Here is a 25,232-nt window from a genome sequence, read left to right on the forward strand (position 1 = left end):
AATGTGTAATCCTTCATCTGTATGAGATTTCCAAATGACATAGATTGTGGTTAACCGCCAAGCTTTATTCTATTATTCTAGTTAATACTGATGCATAATAGGGTCCAATATCTTGAGTACCATGGTCAGGGATTTAGTGCATCTTCTTCCTCAATCCAATATCCTCTTATTCTAAGGGCAGAGATCCTATTGTGACCAATAAATCACGTTTGTGTACTTAGTTATATATTTGAGCTAAGACTTATTTGAATCGCATGATTAGCAACTCATAAATCACAAATGTATTTGATATCTCTACACTAATGGCCACAAAATCAGCCTTACTTGGTATTGTTGTTATCCTTTCCACATTGTTTCATTTCTCTCTAGTGTACATTAGAAAGGAATGTTTAGAACATATGAATAAATACCAGTGATCACTTAATTATGATATCATCACAATTCACTAAATCATTGCACATATTCAGGAGTTTGATATAAACATATAATAATGATTGGTTTGACTGACACATAATATTGGTGAATACATTTAATTTGGGGACTTTGGGGAAATGTTTACAAAATTTTCCTAAGGACTTTAAAAAAATAAATTAGACGATATAGATAGAGAGGGTACTTTCATTTGATACACATGCATTTCATTCTTGAGTGCCCCCTTTTCTTCTTTGGCACTTCCTCATTTTTAATTCGATTCTTATTAGATTCTTACAAAATAATATTAAATATCTGGACGCCTAGTTCAAGGGGGAGAAAAGGAGATCCATCAGCCTCAAGATCCCATGTTTTCAAGGGGCTGGGCATCATCACATTTTGAATGAACTCATCAGAGGAACAGGGTGATTACATAAGTTTTCCCAAACAAAATGATATGGTTGTTGTTATTTCGGTTTTAAGATCCATCTTCAACTCAGTCTTTGGTTGTGCAATATTTTTTTATCGTCAATCAAAGCTAGGAGACCTAACAAGAGGCATATCAGAAAAGGATAAAGGTGACTGATCCTCAAGTAAAAAAGATACAGATATCAAAATCTCAGCTAATGTGATTGTGAAGCTCAAAACTATGTTCAAATGTGGAATTTCTTTCTTGGTTTACAAAGGAAAAATAGGTGGATGTGGTCTCATCACCATGTTTCAAATGAAGTGTGATTTAAAATAGTACAATTTTATGGCGTTCTAGGGTGGCATGTCAAGCCAAGAGTGAATTGAGGAAAAGTTGAGTAAATTTGAGTCCAATCATACCATAAAATTTGAGAATTATTAGTTCTTTTAAGGATTCTATGACATCCTGGTGATCTGACACATATATTTATGAAACAGAGAAAATATTAATGGCTAATTTATACTGAAGTATCTTCATTTTGAGGAGAAGGTGAAAGCTAGACACATTTATTGGGCTAAGTACATTCAGGCCTACAAATGCACACTTAATCATAAAAGGGGAAGCATGAATAAAGTATTTGAGGCCTTGTCTGATTGAAGCCACTTGTTAAATGTTATGAGCTTGGAAGGGACTTGGTTATAGAAGTTGAAAGAAGATGGTGCTCAATGCCATCATTTATCCCATTATTCAGTCCCCATATAGTTTCTCGAGCTAGAAACACAATCACCTTTTTTTCAGAAGATCACACATTTTAATTGGTTGGTGATAAGTCATCCCACATTCATCTCTTCAAGTTTTTTTAGCGTGGGTGGATAGTGCAAGTAGTCTTTGTTGTCACTTTTGGTGGGACAATACCATATTTTTTATAAAGTATTAAGTTCATTTGGCCTTTCAAGAAGTGAGATGTTGCTAAGCCAGTATTCCTATGTCGAGTAGGTTCGTTGTCCAACAAGCTAAAGTAGAAATATTGGATTTTACCTACCCTCCCACTTCCCAAACCGTTGGAAGATCTTACTGTAGATTTTGTGATAGATCTACCTAAGAATCTAAAATGGCCCAATTCCATTATGGTTTATTTCAATTGATTCTGCTCAATGGACTATTTTATTATGTATTCTAAAACTATAATCACATCTAAGGTCATGACCGTATACTTTCATGGAGTCATTCATCTTTACGGGATTCCCAAGTCGATTGATTTAGATCGTGTTAGGAATTATGGAGCCTTGACAAAAAATATCTGAACTCGATTGCCCAAGGGAAATTTGAATCAAAGACGAATCTCAAAACCAAACCACCATATTTGCATGGATAGATTTATATATCTTGGTTTATTGAATGAGCATCAAAAAATTCAGATGTCTCATCTGTTGAGGTATCCACATGATTTTTAGAGGACTGAATCTTCTCTTCTTTATGCATTATGCACTACAGGAAACCCAATTTCCTGTCCATTTAATCTACATTTGAAGCTACACTTAAGAAAGAGGAAGAGAACAAAGAGGGGTGACACTTAAATTGGTATTAATTGAGAGTGCCTCCATCAAGTTATACTGTTCAGCAAAAAATTTACAAAATTCCTGGGAAAAGTTTCTCAAAAGTCCCTGTCCTTGTCTCGATTTCTAAAAGTTCCCAAACATAGAGTATATATACAACCGTCGAAAAAATGTTGAACAATCTAGTTAATAACTTTAATGGCTCAACTACCTTGATTGGGCTGACCTTAGATCGATTTAACCCAATCAATTGGTTATGTTGTGGGACAGTGGGGTACCAAGCTCCATCTCATGCACTAGAATATCGAAATGAGTGTCAACTCTCTCTTGGAGCATTTACCGTCATCAATGACCATGCATGTGTAATCCCCCATCTTCACAAGGCTTTGAATCAATTATGATTATTCATCAAACTCTATCAATAATTCTAGTTAGTATTAACACAAGAAAAAATCATCAAAAAATACATTCTCCAATACCCTGAATCATCAAAAAATCATCAAAAAGTACCATTACCCTGAACAGTGATTAATCTCCTATTATACAAATGATAAAAAATAACTGCATCATCTTCCATGAATTAATCTCCTATTTTACAAAAGGCAAACAATCCCACCTTGACCATACCACCACTTTCATATACTTGTTGCCGCATCCAAAGATAAGATGGGTTGCAATCCCCTATTAGATACTTGTAAGTCAAGAGTAAAAACACAAACGTGCAGCCACAAGGCGTCTTTGTTGTCTCAGGTCTCAGGACCACTTACACAACCATGAGATTAATGAAATTCATTGCAGATGTCTATAATACCATTCAGGGATTCATCCGAACCAATTCAATGATCTCTTTCCCCAAAGAGCACTTACTTTATGTCCTTAATTTATCAACATTAATGGCTATGATATTGGACATACTCATTATAGGACTGGGACTAGACCGCGTTATTATATTTGCATATTTCAATATCTGTCTCCAGTATCCTTTGAATAGCAATATTTACAACAATGTTTAAAGAGTAATTGTCAACCTATTATGATCTCATCATACTTGACTTGGTAATTCCATGTATTCATGGGCTTCAACAATAATAATCACACAAACATTATAATTAATATATTTGTGGGTTCTATGACATGAATTAATTCTTTGAAAACCATTTTCCTTTCAGCACAACATAAGTAAATTAAACTTTTATCTCTAAAACATGAGAAACATAGCATACCTTGAGGGGAACTTGTTCCACCTTTGACTCTCTCCCTTGGAGAGTACCTTCTACATATTCACCTGCCCAGCCTATAGATGTCTTCCCACACTTAAAGGAGTGTCTGATATCATCTTGTTCTTATTCAAGTCTTCTTGAAGATCTTGATGACCTTCTCACATCAAGACTCTCTAATCGAATGAATAGAGAGGGCAACAGAGAAAAAGGGGGGTTATAATTTACTTACTACTTCCTTCTATAACATTACAATAAGTTCTTTAAAGTATTCAAACAATTCTAAATCAATACAATTCAATCACATACATATTTTCTCAATAGCATAGAATAATTTTCATGTGTTATAAATAAGATTTATTTCCATAAAAAAATTGTTTGAAAATAAGATTTAGTCCCTTGTATTACTCACACGTTGGTCATCTATGTGAGGCCTACACTCCAAATGTTTATGCATGTGCACAGTCTATATGCCACTTGTGAATCACAAGTCTGCCCATCAATTTGCAATCAGAAAATCGTATCCAAACAATGTGGCTATTCTGCCTCTTCGGACTTTCAAACTTAGTGAAGTGAAACATTTGAGTTGCCTAGGAAAATAGACAAGACCCCATTAGCCGCAGAGAGTCGGAGCGAATTGAGGTTAGAGCTAAAAGTGTGTTCCTGTTTCATTTATTTTTTGATATAGGTGATGAAAAAACCAGCAAAAAGAAAGCCTAGGCTGTGTTTCCATAACCCATCCTACTGAGTTGTACAATGTCAATAATTGGGGAGCAAGTGTATACATACCAGACTTACCAAGAGGGTTGTGCATTTAACTAAATTTGTAAAATTTTAGAAATTCTGGCCAAAGAAGGTAATAAAACCGTATATTTTTCCCATGGTTTGATTATTCCTAGTAAATGTGGCATGTTTGAATTAAGATCACTTTTACGAGAGAAGCCGGATCACCCTGTATCCCCAAATATTACTCAATGTTTGATAAAGAAAAAATACCATTAGGGAAAGGTATAAAGAATCCCAGCAGGGAATCAATAAACACTCTCAAATTTGATGCAAAAAATTAGTCAAAGGAGCGGAGCACATGCGCACCCATTCTTATGAAAAACCTTTTGGGCCAGAGAGGAAATGGGAACAATGCCTTAAGGCATTCGATGCATGCTTCATAGGTAAAGTTCTTCCAATTGGACCCAAACCAGACAATATAGTCATGAGCAGATTAAAGAAAGCTCAAATAGGCCTCTGAGAACCGAACAGAAGTATGAGACAAAATATGAGAATGACTCGTGGCTAAGGGTGAAAGGCCAAACCAAGAACAAATATAGCTAGTTTTCTGTGGTACCTGTTTCAGCAGAGCATAGAATGTTGATGGCCCAAGGTAGACCATTCAATGGGCTAGAATGGCCCCATTTAGCTTTACCAACCCTAGGGAAACTCCAAATTCATGCTCGCGTCATTTGTATAGATGGATTTTATCTGTGCTAAGATCCAAAATCGAGAGGGGAAAAGGCCAAAGTGTACAATAAGGTCCCTAAGTAATCACTTACTTGAAAAGCAAGTGATCCAGTAATGACAACCAGGACGTGAACTTGTAAGAAGGCATCCCTTGAAAAAATCATAATGGTCACTGGCGTAGTTCCATGGCACTGAAAGTTTATGAGGACTCGAATAATTCACCAAAGTGACGCGACCTTGAGCTTATTCAAGTGTTAGTGTCCGTTAGGGAAGGATTTGGGTGACAACACCTGGAAATATCAGAAGTCAGAACACTAACATGAATCATGAAAAATGATGTGACAAACATGATTGCCTACCAGTGGAAGGATTTTTTCACTCAGTCAATTTAAGCATATTGAATCGGTCCCTAAGGAACCCCCAAAAGGGTTGTTGTCCGATGGGTAAACCAAAGTGTTGAAGTTGTGTTGAGTACTTGACTATGCCTATCTATTGGAGCAAATTGGATCATTAGGCTGAGTCACTTGACTTGGTAACATTTCCATCCCTCCCCTGATTCATGACTTAATATTCATGAGGACATTTATATATAGTTGGAAGTGTTTGTCAAAGTCAATAATGAATCAAACCTTCAGGAAAATAATTCAAATCGGGAGGGAGATCCTCCGGGTGAACTGACCATACCTCAAAGTGACACAGGTAAACTAGGGCACTTTGAGAGGTCTAAGAAGGTATGATTAAGTGCTGATTCAAGGTATGGATAGTGTGTCTGGGATGGAAACCTCCTTTAAAGATTAACAGAGGTGTGGAAAAGTAGGCTCAAGTGTTGATTCTACTCGTGTGTGTAATGCTATAAGCCTGCCTGATTATGAGACCAATTGGTTGAACATAGATAAAACCTGGCCATAGTGACCATAGAGTCCTGCATGGAAGGGCTCTTACTCAACTGATCAAAGTTACACTGTGGATAATAGGTCAATGATCCCAAGATATCTTATTGAGAAAGTCATTAGGCACCTCGATAACAACTCATCATATACTGGGGTTTGAAAAAGGTCCCATGGGTATGGTTGTTCACCAATGAATGCCATACATGAATTGAGCTTAGAATATCATCACACAGTTCTAGTAAAAGAATACTGGGATGGGGAAATCTATAGTGTGCTGGTTGTATCAATAGCAGTGTCACGAAAGGGGTGTCATGGTAAGATGTTTTATTTCATAAAAAAGAAAGGAAACAAGAAGGGTAGAGGAACCGGATGACTCATCAGACCCATGACCTAAAGTTTTCAGGTTTGAATCATGTATCTATATAATCATGCCATATAATTTAATTAACAAAATGGATTATAGGAGAGCAATATGATAGATGAAAAAAGCAGATAACAAATAAGTGAATGAGAAATTCGAGGCATGGGGACAAAAGCTACTTTAAATGCGAGGTGCAATACGTTAAATCTCAATGTATAAGAATTCCTTGTCACTAGGAGATAATCACAAATAACATGCTAATTTTCATAGTAATATCATTTATGCTATTTGTGTACTCTCATTTAAATAATCATAAATCCATTTTACTTAAGTTCTTAAATGATTGAGTAAATATGTTTAGTGATGTTCCAGTTTTTTACTAAATTTGATAGTATTTTCACATAATTTTGACATAAACTCATTAAAATATTTTTATAATTCAGAAAATATAAAATTTAGATTTAATTAAAATTTTTGAATCATTTATTCTAGTTTTAGAATTATATTTAAGTTTTTCCAGACTTCTTGTTATTTTTTTGAATATGCTGACATTAAATCGATAAAGTACATGATTTTATAAGTCCACATATATAAAATTTGAATTTTTTGACATATTTTAATGAACTTTTTGAATTTTTCAATTTCAAAATTGTGTGCCATGCTGGTAATCTGCCATACAAATATGAGGAGAAAAACAATCAGAAGGATGATTTCTAATTATATAGATGTAGTTTCAGGATGAAATTGTGAGCTTAGTTCCATCTTTCTCTGCTCTATCCATCCAAAATTTCATCCTTGTATAAAGGCTCATTTTCGTAATTATTTTTAGTGAACTGATTTGCTCATTCAAAATATCGCATGGGTCTATTTTTTTACTCCAAAAGGTAAGGAGTGATGTTTAGATCTAGACATGGAAACAGAAAGCACCACTCAGCCCATTGGGCATGTGACGATTGGGTTATTTTGATCTTTGCACTGATGGATATTATGTGGCCATCAAGAAAATAAAATATTAGCTCATTATTATTATAGTGTGATGTTTATGATGAAGTCCATGAATATGTGCACTGACATAGTAAATTATGATGAGATCATAATATAGTGATCGCTAATCTTTAAACATGTGTTCTAAATATTCCTATTCAATGGATAGTTGAAATGGACATCGAATTATCTGGATAGAATAACACAATCTGATCCTACTTATAGGATTAATATGGTTTATCGTGTGGTTATTACTGTGACGACACTAAGGACAGATAGTGTGTGCTCTTTAGAGAAAGATTTCACTGAATTGATTCAAAGAATCTATGAATGGTATTATACCTAAACGTCATTTAGGTTGATTCATGTCACAGTTGTAAAAGTGATCCATAGACCTTAGAGACCAAGGACATCTCGTGAGTGGACGACTACATTTTGACCACAAGTCTCTAAATATGGGATTCAAACAAGTCATAGCTCAGAGGTAGGAAGAAACCCACAGAGATGATTAAGTGGTCAAGATGGGATCATCTGTTGTCCGTATAAGAGGAGATTGACTCAAGGAAGATGATGCAGGTAAAACCCTGGCCAAGGTAGTGATAATATTGGAGAAGGCATTCTCCAATGATCCCCGTTAAGCATTAGAAGTAATCAAATGATGGATTAGGGATTGATCATGAATCATACCCTAAGTCATTTTGGAGTCTTACGTGGATAAATGATTATATATATACGATAATCAATGACATTAAAATTTCCATGAGAGAGTTCCAACAATGCTCGGTATCTTCTAGAGCACGAGGTGTATCTTTGAAGCACACATGCTGGAAACTTAACCTATCAATTGGGTTAAATCGATCCTTGGTTAATTAATCTATGTGTTTATATAGTTAATTAATAAGTTTGGATTATAATTTTTATTGCGTCACTAAAGTTATTAACTAAAATGATACATGGGCCTAGAGGGTCACATGAATAAGATCATAGGGGCGTTGGTAAATATAATTTACATGATGGGTTTTTGAGAAAACAATTAAATAAAATATAGATGGGGGAAGGCGCACCCATTTTCGGCACCAAGGCCAGCCAGAGCTGGGTGCCCCTCCCCCCCCCCCCCCCCCCTTCATCCTTATCACTTATCCACTCATCCAAGAAGACAGTCTTCATGGTGAGAAAGTTTACAAGATTTTGAAGAAAAGTTGGAGAAGTGGAGATCCAAGAGCAACTTGATCACGTGGATACTTCCATAGGCCGGAGATGTGAACGGCTTCAAAACAGTCTGAATGTGAGTAAGACAAGGGTAGAACAAGTTCCCCACAAGGTACATATGATGTATTGAATTTTAAGACTGATTTTGAATCGATAATCGCGTATGTTGCATCAAAAATATTTTTTAACGTTTAACCATGCTACTAGAAACTAACATGTATTTTTCTAATTCATATATTCTCCCTTTTTCTTAGGTTACCAACTTATCATCACCAATAGCTGAGGTTTCGTGTTTCTGCCTCCATCTCATCGCATTAGCGATGATAAAATCATCATCACTCGCCCATTCCCATTTGCTAGTCCGTGCATATCTGCCATCATCTATATCCTAATAAACATGGTATATCTTTCATCCTCCTAGTCCATTTACGTCCTTCTCCCTCTACTGTCACCCGGCGCTCCCAAAGCGCGAATTAAGATATTTTAAGTTAGACTTAGTATTTTTTAATATATACATTTAAATTAGAATTATCTTAATTAGTATATAAAATCTTTAAAAATTAGGTTAAATACGATAAATATTTTCTGACCTTTTTGTAATGATTTTGAATTACTTTTCCCTAGTTTTCTTTCTCTAAGTTAAATTAAACTCTTAAAATAAACATAAAATCAAAAAATAGAAACTAAATATAAATTTGCTTATTCAATACTTTCTCTCTATGGATATGACCATCACTTAATTCATGCTAATCTTTAAATTAAAAATATTTTTGTATAAACGAGAAGCCTTAAATGTCATATTTCACCCTAATTTGTGGTTCAACACTCAGTTTTATTCTGTGGGTCATTAGTGAACCGCACACGTAAGTTTCCTTTCATGTGGATCAATTGTTGATAACTTATTTAGATTTATGTGAACTAGAGGAGTGATCACAAAGTGGAATGCTCACTCCTTAATAAGTGAACATTTTCCCTATTTGTTAGGAATAGTGACTACCATTGTTTGCTTCATAACCATTGTTTTTTTATTCATAACCTATAATTTTTTATTCATCTTAGCTGTGCTTCTACTCCTTGAAACCACTAGTTAACTCCTTTTTACTTATGTGACTCCTGTTAAATTCATGTCTTTTGCCCATCTTTTGTAGGAAGAGAAGTATTAGCTTTAGGGCCATAAAGGGTCCCAAATTTTTCTAATATATTTAAATATCTATCTTAAGAAGATAAATCTTAAAACATCAAAGAGTACCAGAATTTTAATTTTCTAGAAAACATGTTCATCCATGAACATACAAATTTACAAAAATATTTTGTATAAAAATAAAAAAAAATGAAGAAGAATCAATGGCGATTATGAGCATATTCTAAAGATGAGAAGACAGGACAAATAAATAGAAAAAGTAAAATAAACTGGAAATTAAAATATAAAAATATCAAAAACTTGAGATAATAATACAAATCAGTATTAATTGGTTACTATGACAATATTGGCATGTTTATTCACATTAAATTGTTTATATACGGGTGTAATCAAGCATGAAATAATAAATCCATCATAAAGATCAGATTTTTTAGTTTTCAGAATTTTAAGTTTTTTTAAGGACTTCTCAGACATTGTATCATGAAAGAAAATAATTTTTTTATTCAGCATATGATTTTTCTGAATTGTTTGATTTTACATACACAATGGTTTAACTTTATAAGTCAGAATTTTTATTTATTTATATTTTCTGGGTTGCTCTATTTGCGGTATTCCTATGTATTATTTTGGAGATTTATAACACTTCCATTTTATTGGATGGAATTTTAGTGAGTTAGGGTTATAAGAGCACCGAAGTGCTAGTCAAAAGATACATATTCGAAGTTGAGTTATATGATATTTCTGGGGTTTTATCTCCATTGTGCCACCCGTCACCATTTGATTTGTCGAACGTTGACCAACCGATGATTACAATTAATTATTGGTGTAAGCCATTAATTAAAAGTGAATCTATTATGGCATCATGATTAACGACGCCGTCATGGCATTTATTGCTAAATAATTATATCTCTTTTTTATTGCCTGATGACTTGCCAAATAAAAAAAAGATACTTTTTTCCTTAAACAATGTGTGCGTGGACTGAGGAGCTCCTGTTTAAATTATGGATTATTTTAATACTAGATTCTCCTTTGATTAGTCAACAAAAGCATCGACGAATCATGTGTCACAGGACATCACCCCACATGTACACATGGCCCCAATGATTCACTCACTGCTAAAGAAATTTAGGATTATATTTCATTTCCATATAAAACCTTGGCCAAAATCTTATGAATGATTTCATCATAGAGATATAATGAATAAACAACAAGTTTTTGCTTTGTGACAGTTTTGGAAGAGAAATAGAATTCCGCTTTGGTTCTCCTGTTTGACCATGAATAGTTGTCATGCGGTCAAATCCCGAGCTAGGAATAATGCCCATACTAAACATGTGCCAGCCTCAATGCTTGGATAGGAACACTGAACAATCTTCGATTGTGCAGTATAAGTTTTGAACAATAGCTTTAGAATTGTAGGAGGTTAAGGAGAGAGGGTGGGGACACAGTCCCGTACATGAATTAAGTCATTTCATAATATTTAAGCATTGATTACATCGTAGTCGTAGCCATTACGTGGGGGAAGACTAGGAATGATACCAAAGTAACGAGACGAGGTGTCGCACGCTTGTGGAGTGTCACACCTGCACCTTGAGGCCTGCAGCCTTGTGTGCGTGCCTATTGGCACCACTGCTACATGCATGCCCCCAAGCTGGGTGCCGCACACTCGTGGGCCTTGCCACTCGAGACATCTGCTAGTCCAATCCCAACCTTGATGCTCCCCCGGTCACCAGCACCCTCGCTGACACCATCGCACACGATCCGGATAGACGCCGTCATGCTTGGCACCCCAAACTGCATGCTGCACACCCAGCACTACTCGTAGAAGCACCGAGACGCCACAACCGTCTCAGCACTCTCCATGCACCAATACCTTAGTCACCTGACACGAAGTTTCCCGCCCCGTGCCCTGCACACACAATGCACACGCCGTGCGCACGCTGTCCCCACAACGTATGCGTGTTTCTGGCGCATGATGCCCACATGTCTTCTGCCCAACCTGCGCGTCCTGTGAGCACATACTCCTGGCAGCCCTGCACATCCAGCACATGCGCAGCCTGCCCTGATCCACCGCCATTGCGTGCGACAAGCACAAGCACCAAACAGGCCTTGGCTTTAAAGATTAGGGTTGGGTGTCACCACCCAAGATGTGTGTGGTGTTCATGCTTTAAGGACTCAATACCCTTTCTTGAGTCCAATACACGGACATATCCTCACAATGAGCACGCAGACCTCTGTTCAGGAAATGCTGCCTACTTTGAGGCTACAATAGTGAATAGTGTTTAAAATATATGTAATCGGGAAGCTGATCATATATTCCATATCTCATTCAATGTTGAACGATAAAATATGTGATAATGATAATGCACATGTGTTGATTATAATGAAGTCCATGAACAAAATTGTTGATTCATTGAATTATGATGAGATAATAATATATAAGATAACTAGTCTTTAAACATGTTCCCTAAATATTCTTGTTTAGAGAATACTTGATGGGAACCATCTATGATGTAACACGGCGGGCCGGGATTGAGTGATGTGTGCTACACACAGGAGGGATATAAGAGATGATATGCAAACAAGGATAAATGATGAAGATGAGTTAAGAATTAATTAGAAGATGCGACAAAAGATCGACTAACTTAGGGTGATAACAGGATAACGAAACAAAGGGAACTTGGGAAGCGATCAAGTTCCCAAAGACACGATGAATCGACTCGAAAACCAACAGGTGGGGGACAAGTACTGTCCACTGGCGTCCACAACTGTCATTGAAAATGATGTGAATCCAACACCAAGAACAGAGAATCCTATCTCTCAATATGGTGGCTAATCCTATGAGTCAAAAATTGCTGGCAGAGGAGCAATACATCACGGCACTGGGCGAAGTAGTGATACTGAAAATAGAGAGGAACTGTGTCACCTGCGAGCCGAGGCCTGGATATCGTGTTGGCAAGGGGTTCGTCCAAAGAGAATTCAATGGGTCAGGCAGCACGGTCATCCAGACAAGCGCGGGCCGATTGCATTGGCTGATGCAGAACAAATGCAATGTGTGGGTGACGACTGCGAAGGCGGGCATGGGCAACTGTTTGGTGGCGTGTGCAGCATGTTTGGCGAGCGTGGCAACCACTCGACAAGTGGGCGCGGACTGCCACTCGACGGGCGCATGCATTCACAAATGCGACAGCGTTCCCAACAGCGAGCGCGAATGATCGTGTAGACAAATGTTCACGGGTGCGGCATCTGCGGGTGCAGCCATGACATCCGCGATTTCTGGCGTAGAGTTTGGGGGTGCAGGCGGGTGCGGTGAGCATGGTCGCGGGCATAGCATCCCACACTGTGGGTGTGGACGTCGCATAGATATTCATACTTGAATGCAGTCGAGGCATCCGTGGTTGTTGGCGCAGTGCCACCGGAGGCTGGTGGGTGCGATGTCCACGGATGCAGGCAGACCTCAGTGAGGCAGAGTGGCAGCGGGGCTGTGAAGAGGAGTAACCGCTCTTGCAATAATGGCTGCAAGAACAGGGCTACCACTGCAATAAGACCGCAAGAAGAGTGGGGTTGATCCCGTCTACGGAAGCTACGAAGGCGACGTCGATAAAGGCATTGGACATCATTGGAGAAGGGGTCCACAGAGAATTCAGCGGCGTGGAAACAAGAACAATAAGGGTTCTAAGAGAGAGATAAGAAGAGGGTGGCGGTGACCAGTGTTGGCTGTTCTTCCAACGGCGACAGCGGCTTAGCGGCAGTAAACGTGGAGGCGGATCGCCCGATAAATTCTTTCTTGGGTCTCTCCTTAAATACTGTAAAAGTAACCTCCTGAGAAAGGAGAAGAGTGGGAAGCCAAATAGAAGAAAACACTTCAATTTCAAATTTCTCAATTAGTTCCAAATGGTCCTTTGGGCATACCTCCCTTTATATAGCGTAGAGAGGTTGCCCGAATGGGCCGAATCATAGGAAATGTCTAGAATGACGAGGACGTCCTAATGGTCCAAACCAAACAACATAAGAAACACGATAACATTGGGGCCCAAAACACGAGGGTCCATCCATTCATAAAAGCAGAATGAAGGAAATCAACAAACCGTGGAGGCCTGTCGTTAGGCCAGTTATTTGAAGCTTGTGTTCTTTGCGTGGACTCAAGCTCCATGCTGCAGCTGCTCACGAACTCGTGTCTGATCTTCCCAATGGTCCTCCATCAATCTAGCACCGAAGACCTGTCTCAGTTACCGCGTGGAGCATGGGCTGAAGGAGAGAGCCGGCCTTCACATACGCAGCCAAGTCAACGGGCCCCCGAATGTTGACGTTATCTTTGTTATGCTTTTATGTTCCTTTTCTTTGTTTGTGTCTGGCCTATGTACTTGTGTCCATGTATTTGTAAATTCGGGCTGATGCTTTTGGGCCTATGTGCGGGCCCTTCCCCGCTAGGGGGAGGCCTTAGGATTCTTCTATGTGGGCCCAATCCCATTTTTTCTAGGGGGGGACGCCCATCTTCATCACTCTGTAAGGGGGGCACCGCTCATTCACTGGGGAAGAAAAGAAGAAAAAAAAGCTTGTTTTATCTTATTTTTATTGTATTTATTTGTTTTTTATTTATTTACAAAAATTCACTTCTAATTTGGGCATCCTTGTGAAACCCTAAATCGGCGCCACCGCCACTGCTGCCACCTTCGGTCACTTTCAGCGCCACCTGCCCGCGACCAGCCAGCCAGCCGCCCCCCCCCCCCACCTCGCCATTGCGCCCACAGCTGCCAGCCCACACGAGACTGTCTGCCCACTCACGGTCGCCAGCCTGCCTGCGACTGATGCCCGTGACCGCCAACTGCGCCGCCCATGCCTGTGACAGCCTCACCGAGCACTCCTACAGCCGTCGCGCCAACCATAACCCCTGGCCGCCTCATCGCCCGCGGCCGCCACCACCAGCCCTGTCGCTGACCGCCCGCCCTGCCGCTCGCTCGCCCACGCCATCAACCCCCACTCGGCCATCTACTCACCCATGCCGTCGTCTGCCCGCCCGACCGTCCACTTGTCTATGCGGCCTGGCCGTTTGCTCACATGTGCCGACAATTGCTTAGCTGGCCACCCTTTCTCCTGCGCCGCCCGCCCGGCCTCCCGCTCACTCGCGTCGTCGCCACCCGCCAGCCCACTCGTCCACACCACCAGTCGTCGTCTGGCTGCCCGCCAACTCGCACGCCCAGTCGCCGCTCACTTCATCACCCGACTGGCCTCCCGCACACCCTCGCAGCTGCCCAACTACCTACTTACCAGCGCCACCGGCTGCCCGCCTGGCCGCTCGCTTGCCTGCACCGCCAATCACCCGCCTGGCCTCCGCAGCCCCTGTGCTTGCCCGCGCTGCCGCAGCCCCGCGCCTGCCCATGTCGCCCTGCTTGTGCCACTACAGCCCTATGCCTTCCTGCACCACTGTAGCCCCGCACCTGCCTGCATCACCGTAACTCCGCACTTGCCCATGCCAATGCCGCCCTTTGCTCATGCCACTGCAGCCTGTGCTCGCTCACGCCGCTGCAAGCCTGCATTGATTGCGCCACCACAGCCCCGCGCACACCCCGCCGCCTTTGCACTGTTGCACTATCACACCGCTATACTACCATACACCGCCGCACCGACTTCACGTCGCTGCGCTACCACTGCACCATCTCTACACCATTGCACCGTCTCCTCAGTCGCTGGACACTAACCACGTCACCAAAGGGTCACTTACCGGCTCCCATTATTGCTGACTAGGACAATAGTGTCGCGACTAATGACGTACACTCACACCTCGTCCCTTTTAACGTTTTCATTTGTTTCTTTCATTACCTCACGAGCATGTCTCCACTAACGGGGTTAGGATAGGAGTACATAGGATTAACGGTCCACGGGATAGAATTTATGTTATTACATCTAATGTTGGACCTGTCGAGGGCCTGCACACTAGTTGGTCTTCAACCCAACGTCAGGGTCATTGGGAGCCTAGTGGCATACCCAGGACTCTCGTGCTGTGATTTATTGGTCACCAGTGTGATGTAACACGATTGGGTTCTCAGATAGAACGACTCGTGTTACACCAAAGGAGGGGCTAATGCAGTCATATCGTAGATCGGGGACGAGTAATGACGATGTCATGTAATGATGATGCGACAATAAAATCTATGAGAAGTATGAATTTGGTGTCGTCACGTACCAACACCCACTAGGCTACGGCAAGCAGGACTTAGTAATGCCACTAGGCTCCCGATGATCCGGTTGTCAGGTCGAAGGCCGACGGTGCGAGCTCGGCTACTGCCGCTTTTGCACACACCCTTGACAGTCCCAACCAAGGTCGTCCCGGAGGAAATTCTAACCCTCAGAATGTGAGTCCTATCTATCACTATTCTAACCCCGGCGATGGAGAAGACGTTCGGAGGTACTGAAAGAAATAATATAACGCCGATGAGAAAAGTCAGAGAGCGTACCAGGAATGATAGGCTCGGAGTATCGTCTTCGACCCGTAAAAGGCGAGCGACACGGTGCGGCAGCAGTATCACGATCAGCTGGGACAGGATGCAGGAGATGGCCGAAGCGCGGCCGTGGGCAGGTGCAAGGCGTCCAAAGGGAAACTAAGGGGCACCCGTAGGACGGGACAGCGTCTCTGAGAGAACAGCGGCCGGAAGGCCAGGGGGGTTTGCGGACCGATCAGCCTTAGCGGGCGGGGCGGCAGGCGGCGCGATCGGCCGCGCCGCAGCTGTCGGTTCCGGCCCTAGCGGCTGCGCGCCGCGCGCTGGCGCGCGGCGTCGTTGGCGACCGTAAGGCGGCCGCGGGCGTTGCGGCGGTCGCTGGCGGTCGCTGGCGGCCGTGGGCGTTGCTGGCGGCCGCGCCGAGGGCGCCGCTGGCTTGCTGGCGTCGCTGGCGCCCGAGGGCGGCCGCTGGCGCGTGGGCGGCTGCTGGCAATCGTGGGCGGTCGCTGGTGGTTGCTGGCGGCCGTGGGCGGTCGCTGGCGGCCGTGGGCGGCTGCTGGCGGCTGCGGGCGGCTGCTGGCGGTCGCTGGCGGCCGTGGCGGCCGCTGGCGGCTACTGGCGGCCGTGGCGGTCGCTGGCGGCCGCTGGCGGCCGTGGCGGTCGCTGGCGGCGCGGGCGTGCTGGCGGCGTGGGCGGCCGCTGGGAGCCGCTGGCGCCGTGGCGGCGCCGGCGCCCTAGGCGGCTGCTGGTGGCCCGGCGGGGTCGCTGGCGGCGCTGAGGGGCCTGAGGAGCCGACGACGGAGCTCCGGCGAGGGTGGCGCTTTCCGGCGACGGTGGCGGTTTCCGGCGATGACGGCAGCGGTTTCCGGCGAACTTTAGGGTTCCCTCTCTCTCCAAACTTCGGAGTGGCATTCTCGTAAATAACCTGAAAACTAAAAACAACACTAAAAATCAGAAAAAAAGGTAAAAAATCACATTTTTGAGTCTTTCTTCTTCCTCTTCCTAATACAAGGGTTCCCTTCTCTTTATAGGGAGGGTCCAGGCCAGTTAAGGAAGGTGAAAAGGCAAAACATAAAACAGGAATTAAACCAACAAAACAAACAACAAAAAAACAAGGCGCGATGGTCCCCCATCACAGTGTCTTCCAACGCTGAGTCTGTACTTCTCATTGGCTTTCTCGACACTTTAGCATCGTCATCCACCTGCATTAACCCTGCCCAATTGACAATGGAATGGTGGTTGTCGATACCAACACATCATTTTGCATCAATACTCAATAGGGACATCAAAATTTCTAGATGGAATAGCCCTATATAGTCTTACTCATAAGATGAGTATGGTTGATCTCATAGCTATTGGTGTAGAAACATTACGGACAGATAGTAAGCACTTTTAAGTGGAAGAGTCCCTTGAAGTCTTCCACTAAAGAGTTCCTTGAACTATAATAGGGTATTACTCCTATCATCAATCAAGCTTACTCTTCTGTACCAATTCAGTGAATTATTTTCCCAAAAAGCACCTACTATTTATCCTTAATGTCTCCACCAAATACCTGAGACACCAAAGACACCTTGTGGATAGATGGTTGTATTTTGGTTCTGACCTATGAGTCTCTAATCAGGGATTCCAAATTATCCAAGCTTCAAAAGTAGCAACAAGTCCTTAAAGGTTATTCTGTGGTCAAGATAGGATCATCCGCCATCTGTAATAGAGGAGATTGACTCAACAAAGATAATGCAGGTAAATCCCTGGTCAGGGTGGTAAAAATATCGATGGTGTTCTCCAATGATTTTTCCATGCATTAGTACTAAATAAAAGGACAGATTTGGGTTTAAAGATTAAACCTAAATTTAGAAATTTCTTGTTTCTCTTATTGGGTTCCTCTTTTTGTGTCCCTCTATAAAGATCACTAATCAAGCTATGCCAACATTTTTTTCAAGCATGACAATAGTAGGAGTTTCGCCTTCTCAGGCCATTTTAAGGGAGTGTTTATTTGGCTTCCCACAAGTTTGGCTATTGGCAGAAACCTACTGATAAAAATTATATCCTCAATAACGAATATATATGGTTGTACAAATCACCTTATCAAGGATACACCTCTGGAGCACATAATAAAAGATCGTGAAAGCCGTATGCATATTATTTGGTAGAACCAAAATAAACATATCATTTATTTCATAAACAAATCTAGCAAGAACTATTGCCTGCGAATCCATAACTTTTTTAAGATTATATGATTGTAAGCCTCTGATTTATGTAAAAATATATATTAAATTTTCCATCTTACATGTAAATTAAGGGACAAAGGCCTTGTTATAAAGTTAATAGAGAGTAACTTTTTGTTAAATAAAGCCGTAAATATTTTTAGAGTTCATTTATATTTTTGGATCCTTAAGCATTTTATAAGAATCAAATTAGTCTAATAGAATAAATCTAATGAACACCTATTCAAATAAATGAAATAAATGTAAAATTTATTGTTTACATATTCATATAATTCGTATGATTTTATAAGGTTATTGAAATTTAAAAAATATAATAAAAATTTAGTTAAATGCAAGAAAAAGGAAAATAAATAATATTATTTAAAATAATATGTTATTTTTTATTTTTAATAATTTAATGTGAATTAAAAACAAAATTGCATGTGGAGTAGAAAATGAATTTCAAGCCATAAAAATATATTTTCTTGTTGCTGACAGAGTGATGTTGGATGATTCAACCTAGTTAAATTAACATGGTCAGCTGGTGGCTACAGGAATTGTGGTTAGCCGAGTCATGTTTGGTGTCAGCGAGTGGCGGAAGGATTTAGCATATTATAACCATTTTTACTTGAGCAACACATCAGGTTTATGCATCTGGTTAGAGGCATTGGAAATCTTGACATCTTGGGTATCTCCGGAATGCTTGAATAGAGAAAATGGTGAGTAAATTAAAATGAAAAATATAGGACATCATACAAACCTCGTTGTCACTTCCCCAAAGGATCAAGTAACGATTTTTTTTCGAGAAAAAATTTCAAACTCGTTCATACTTTTTTAGAATAAGAATCAACTAAACATGGTGCCCTACACTTCCAACAAAAAATTAAGGAGAAAAAATGCAAGAAAAGATACAAAGAGAGTGGAAAAGAGTTTAAATAAAAGTGCCCTCTCCCAGACCTTGCATTCAATTCCCAGGGTTTTGAGGGATATGATATCATGTTCTCTCGCGTTCTCGGTGTCCTCGATGGTCAAACTTCAAAAATAGACATTCCCAAAATTAATTGTAGGTCAATTCTAGAATTCTTACCTTTATTTGTCCCCACTCTTAAAATGGGCTTAAATGGACTAGAATAATAAACTTCTTGGGTATTGGACCTCTTTTATGGTGTAGGCCATGGCTTTGTTTCCCATTTGGGTCTACAAGGTGGTTTGGGATTATCATACGATCCCATTTACATCTCCAAATAAACATCTAATTTATATTGATTCTGATTGTCAATGAAACACCATTAAGATGCGAGAAAAACCCCATGGATCTTAAGAGTCAAATGAGGTTAGTCTCACATATCAATAAAATTAATAAAATTTGGAAATAGGAAAATAAATTGGAATTTTCTCAATCTAACCTCTAAGGGGGAATAATGCAAGGAAATCCTAAAAATAAGTGGTAAAACCAAGTATAAATGAAAACTTTTATTGACTTAATGTTATGTTATCAATGCATTGTATATTGGGAAAGCCAACTATCAAAGCCATGGGAAAAACAAGTGTGCCATATCTATCATTTTAGGTTGAATCTCCTATCCATAAAAAGATGTAATAGGCTGGTGGGAACCTATATTTCAAAGTATTTGTTTGTAGATGTTAAACCCTAGCGTGTAGTGGAATCTGTGCATCTCAAACCCATGTGACTTTAGCAAAGGACTCAATCCTATTACAAAACTAATTTGAGGTAAGGGACTATGACCCATTTGGCTAAAAATACTCTCCGCCATTGTCTTTCTCACTTCACTTGTACCCTATAAGACTCTAGTCCTGCAGAACAGAATTTTAAGATATGCCTTCTAGTTTAAGAGTGTATTTTTTAAAAGTTTTATGAAGTTTCCTCAGGAGATTCTGAAATTGTACGCTACTTCGGCTTGGACAAGCAACTAGCGAGGTTTTTAGCGCACATAGAGACCAAATGTTAGTATTTTTCCTCTTTAAGCATTCATATTTATCCTTGTTTAAAGAAATATCAATTTAGTAATTTTTCTTTAATAAAAAAATGTCAAATAGTTTCCAATTATCACATCCATTTTTCTTATCTTACTATTATTTCCTCCGTCTATAAAATCATTCTTGTAGTAATTATATATTTTCACTGCCCAAATATTTTACCATAGACATTATAATTCTGTATCTGCCCTTTAATAAATATAATAATTGATGTTTTATTCTGAATTTAGTTAAGGCTTTCCACAAGTTGGGATGTGCCCTTTAATTTCCTGCCATTGACATCTTAACCTTGAACTAGTAAAAAGTTCACCTGACGCCCCTCGTATATCCCTACAACTTATGATTATACATAAATTATGTTTCCTCCATCTTAACCTAGTCCTTTCGTTATATCCTTATAGTCATCTAAACATGGTGATCTTATATTTAATGCATGTACTGAATTGATCAAATACATACCTTCCGCGCTTGTATCCTAATATTCTCTACTCTCTCATCTCAAGGAATTTTTAATCTCAACGCCTGTGATTCCTGTAGATTTAACCTTGGTTTCCCTATAATAAGGAAACTCTAAATGTGTTGCATGAACTAGATAATCACAAATTTCACCCTTTATTGACTTCATCACCTAACAAGACAAATACCTTCAACAAATTTATTCAAGATCTCATATTTGATAGAACATAATCGGAGCATCAGTTAAACCTAAATTCAAGTCAACAACAAAATAAACACAATAGCTGTCTTTACCGTTCTTTTGATAATGACTCGTTGATTATTGTCTAATACAGAGAGATAGAGATTAACAGACGCAAGCAATTAGAGCTTAATCCAATGAATACAGCTCCTGCTATATACAGTGGAATAGAATAAATACACGAATGTATAGCCTGGCTTTTCTGCCATTTTCTAATATATAAATTAAAAGGCAAACAATGATAGAAAAAGAATATCGTTTTCAAGATACAACAGATATCAGGTGCACATAGCAGCGTCAATTACGCTTCAGTCAGAGTCAGCCGAGGAACAACATTCATTGATTGCAGCTCCTGAGAGAGAACAGCGATGAAAAAATATAGAGTGAATATATAAACAGCCATAAAATCAAAGCACAGGAAAGTAGTCCTAGCAATCTGGGAGCTGTCAGAGAAGTTGATTTAAATGTTCAGCAAACGATTTTTCTAGTAAATAGGAAAATCCTAACATATTGATTAGGAAACCCCTTCACTCCGAATAACAAAAGATAGAAAAAAAGAAGCAAAGAGAAATCAATAAAGCTGAGATTTTCCATGTCCAAATTCAGCAAAAATGTTGTCGATACGATTTTAAAAAGCATGCACAAGTTCCATAAAGATCCTATCTACTTTCGTAGCAAGATTATGTCTTAATTCTTACACAATGTGGAAACTCAAAGGATAAAGAATGATTCTCTCATAGGGGAGCTTATTTTGCTGAACACCTTCTTAATTTCTTGATATTAAGCATCTTGATCCACCTTCTTAATTTCTAGGCATTGAGGTGCCCTATTCTACTGTGGCTATATTTCTTTGTCAACAAAAGTATACTATTGATGTTCTCCAGGAGCACGGAAAAACAAACGGGCAGCCTCTTCCCAGTCCTATTGAAGCGAATCTCCGCCGCTCTTTTGAAGAACATGAAGACCCTGTTGATCAAAGATGGTACCATCAACTTGTTGGCAAACTCCTATATCTCACTCATACTCATCCAGATGTTGCCTATGCTGTCAGTAGTCTGAGTCAATAAATGCATGTCCCACGTCTGTGACATATGAAGCAGCAGACACTGTGCTCTGCTTTGTTATACAAAAGATAGTGGGCAAGATTCGGATATTTAGACATGGAGAAACCTCCATGAGTTTTAGCAATGTTGTTGACCAGTAACATAATTAGTACAGTTTAACCCACTCTGGCCTCCCAAAACAGTCGAATTTTTCCTCCACGACAAAAAGGTGCGCAGCACCACTTTAATCTTTGTTTAAAAGATTGGTAATTGAGTATCTAACAAGATAAAGGCAGGTGCAGATCTATGAATAGGAGATGATGCACCAGTACATACAGGACATAAATAGGAGATGAAGCAGCAGATCTATCAACAAGCTCACCAACCAATCAAAAATTCGTTCAAGAGTGGCTCCACTGAATGGAACTCTGCTGATTATCCCAATTATCCAGTCTCCCCTATTCATCGTCGCTCAACCACAGGGCACAGTTCCTCAGCGGCTATCTCATCACCTGGTGCAGCAAGATAAGAAGTGGTTTCTCGCCCTAGTGCTAACTCAGAATTTAAGAGTCTTGCTCATGGCATCTGTGAAGTGTTGTGGCTTTGAAATCATCTTGCAGTCCTGAATTTGCCCAGTGATTAGTTTGTTCACCTTTTCTCTGACCCAGAGCAACATGATCCCATCAAACATGATCACCTGGTGCAGCAAGGCACACGATGTGGTTTCTCGCCCTAGTACTCACGCAGAATTTTGGAGTCTTGCTCGGGGCATCTGTGAAGTGTTGTGGCTTTGAAATCTTCTTGCAGTCCTGAGTTTGCCCCGTGATCAGTTTATTCACTTTTTCTCTGACGACAGATGTTCCATTAGTAATGCTCATAACCCAGTTCAACATGATTTCATTACTTCATCAAAAAGAAACTAGACTATGACACATTATGCACCATTTTTGCTCCCTCAGGCCAGCAGCAGGTTGATATATTCACCAAAGTCATGCCAGGCAGCAGTTTCAAGAGCCAGGATAACATCCACTCACTAGATTGAGGAGTGTTTGATGCGATCCTAAGGCACATCTACGAATGGCGACATCGGCCCAAACACAATGGCACTGGCCCGGCCCACGACAGGCCAGGCCACAGCAGTTCTTAGGGGACCCACAACACGGGAGGGAGGAGATTTGGTTCCCAGGTGAGTGCTCTCGCATATTCCCTCTTCCAAAACTCAATCTCGATGTTCCTCTCGCAGTCGATCGTCCCTGCATGCGAGGAGAGAGGGTCTCTCCGTCTCCGCGTCGTCTACTCCGCCGGCTATCTCTCTCTCTCTCGCCATCTCTCTCTCTCAACACCCCACTCCCCCCTAGTTTCCCCTCGGAGGGGTACTTGTTGGACACCATTGTCTGTTTGTTGACAAGTTTCAACCATAGTATTGTGGAGTTTTATCAGTGTTAAACATAGCTGTTATTTCCCTTTCTTGTACAATGGCCCACTACGAGCTCTTTCTGGCCTCCCCTTAAATACCTTGTAGCTAACCCAAATTCATTAACTAAGTTGAGGATAAGGTTTCTGCCTTCTCCAGAATAAAAGCTTCTTCAGAAACTATATGTGGGGGCCAAAGAAAATGGAGTAGACATAAAGACAGAGGAAAATAACCAACTTTTCTTGAGTCTAAAATCAGCAAGAGAATTACTGATATCCATCCATCAAGCATGCACAAGCTCTGTTAAGTAATGATGAAACTTACCCAATCAAGAAACTTAAAGGACAAAGAAATTGTAATAACGATGAAAATGGTTTGTGTGATCCTAAGAAATTGGAACAGAGAAGTGATAAACCGTGAAAATGAGTCATTTACCTGAAATAGAAGTTTGCAAGCATAAGGTAACTTCAGATAAGAAATGCTGTCACCATTCTTACACATTGAGCAAATGGATGTCTTCAACTTATAGTTGTAGTACCCCAGAAGCCCGCATTTTCGGCAAACCTGTCAGAAAGGAGCATAAATTTTCAAGATTTTCAACTTCAGGAAACGAAAAAGAAAATTAAGATTCTAACTATTCTGTGAAAACGAAAAAAAAATTCTAAGATTGTGAGGAAAAAAAGCTCTACTTAAGATTCTGTCTTGTTTTATTATCTTTGTCTTTCCACGTTTTTTAAAGGCTGATTCAGCGTACGCTTTTAAACCATCTTTTTTCTTCTGTTTTGTGTATATTTTTTCCTCAGCTTTTTTCATTCAAGTTACTAAATTTAAACGGAAGTGTTCCGTTTGAAGTATCCGCACAGTCCTAAAGAAAAAGATCACTTATTACCTGAACTTGATACGGATCGCTCGATAACATCAAACGCTCATAGATCAGCATACTTGCTCCGTATGCAATTAAACAGTCTCGTTCCATTTCCCCAAGACGTAATCCTGATTAAGAGAAAATGAGATCATTCATCATAACAGCCAGGTTGAAAAACAAAAAATAAGCTCAGCATACCTCCATCTCGGCTTCTTCCTTCAGTCGGTTGTCTTGTTAAAGTCACACGAGGCCCTCTAGCACGAGCATGCATCTTATCCAAAACCTTTCAGACCAACGAAATCAAATTAAGGAAAAGGAATCATGAACACTAACTCACTAATTTTCGAGCAAGATTAATTGATAATATCATGTTTGTTTGCTTGTGTTATTTCCTCGTTCCATCTCTTTATTTCAGGCATAGGCCAAGTGTTATAAGTGACCCACATATTCTCTCTTTATTGTTTCCGTATAATGTTATAAGTGGGCCACATTCATTGTTGGCTCACACTAAAATCTCTTAAGGTATTCATAATCACATCGGCGGGAACTAATAACCTAAGTTAATGGGGGGCCCTGTCCCACTCAGATAACTTATGTCACTGATTTCCACTTGGAACTCAGTGACTTAAGTCGTGTAGGACGATCAGGGTAATTAAACCAGACACTAAAGGTTTATACACCAGATATTCTCTAAGCAAACCATGATCCGAGAAAGTAGGTCCCAGACTGTTGGGGGAACAGAAATCACATCACACATAAATTGAAAACCAAGTGTGCATTCTTGGTACACTATGTAAAGAAATAATGTAGAACTTTGGCTTGATCTGACAGCTTTTATGTCACAAATCCATTATGTATCTCTGACATAGCAGGGGCCAACACATGCGTCTTATGGACGCACATGCAAGCTTGTGAGCTTCCCTTTTAATGCGTTCAGGGAATAG

At 40.3% G+C, this 25,232-nt stretch overlaps 1 protein-coding gene across 1 annotated transcript in view; it reads right to left on the reverse strand.

Moving 5' to 3' along the window:
• Positions 1 to 21,095: 21,095 nt before the first annotated feature.
• NRPC2 (nuclear RNA polymerase C2) overlaps positions 21,096 to 25,232 on the reverse strand; it is a 44,599-nt gene continuing 40,462 nt past the window's right edge. The window contains exons 35-38 of the mRNA XM_078591786.1: positions 24,487 to 24,571; positions 24,313 to 24,416; positions 23,859 to 23,987; positions 21,096 to 21,318 (exon numbers count right to left, since the gene is read on the reverse strand). Of these exons, the coding sequence (XP_078447912.1) occupies positions 21,268 to 21,318; positions 23,859 to 23,987; positions 24,313 to 24,416; positions 24,487 to 24,571 (369 nt within the window). The 3' untranslated portion in view covers positions 21,096 to 21,267. The remainder of the gene's footprint in view (positions 21,319 to 23,858; positions 23,988 to 24,312; positions 24,417 to 24,486; positions 24,572 to 25,232) is intronic.

The sequence above is a fragment of the Wolffia australiana genome, chromosome 2, assembly GCF_029677425.1.
Source record: "Wolffia australiana isolate 7733 chromosome 2, ASM2967742v1".
NCBI classification, from domain to species: domain Eukaryota; kingdom Viridiplantae; phylum Streptophyta; class Magnoliopsida; order Alismatales; family Araceae; genus Wolffia; species Wolffia australiana.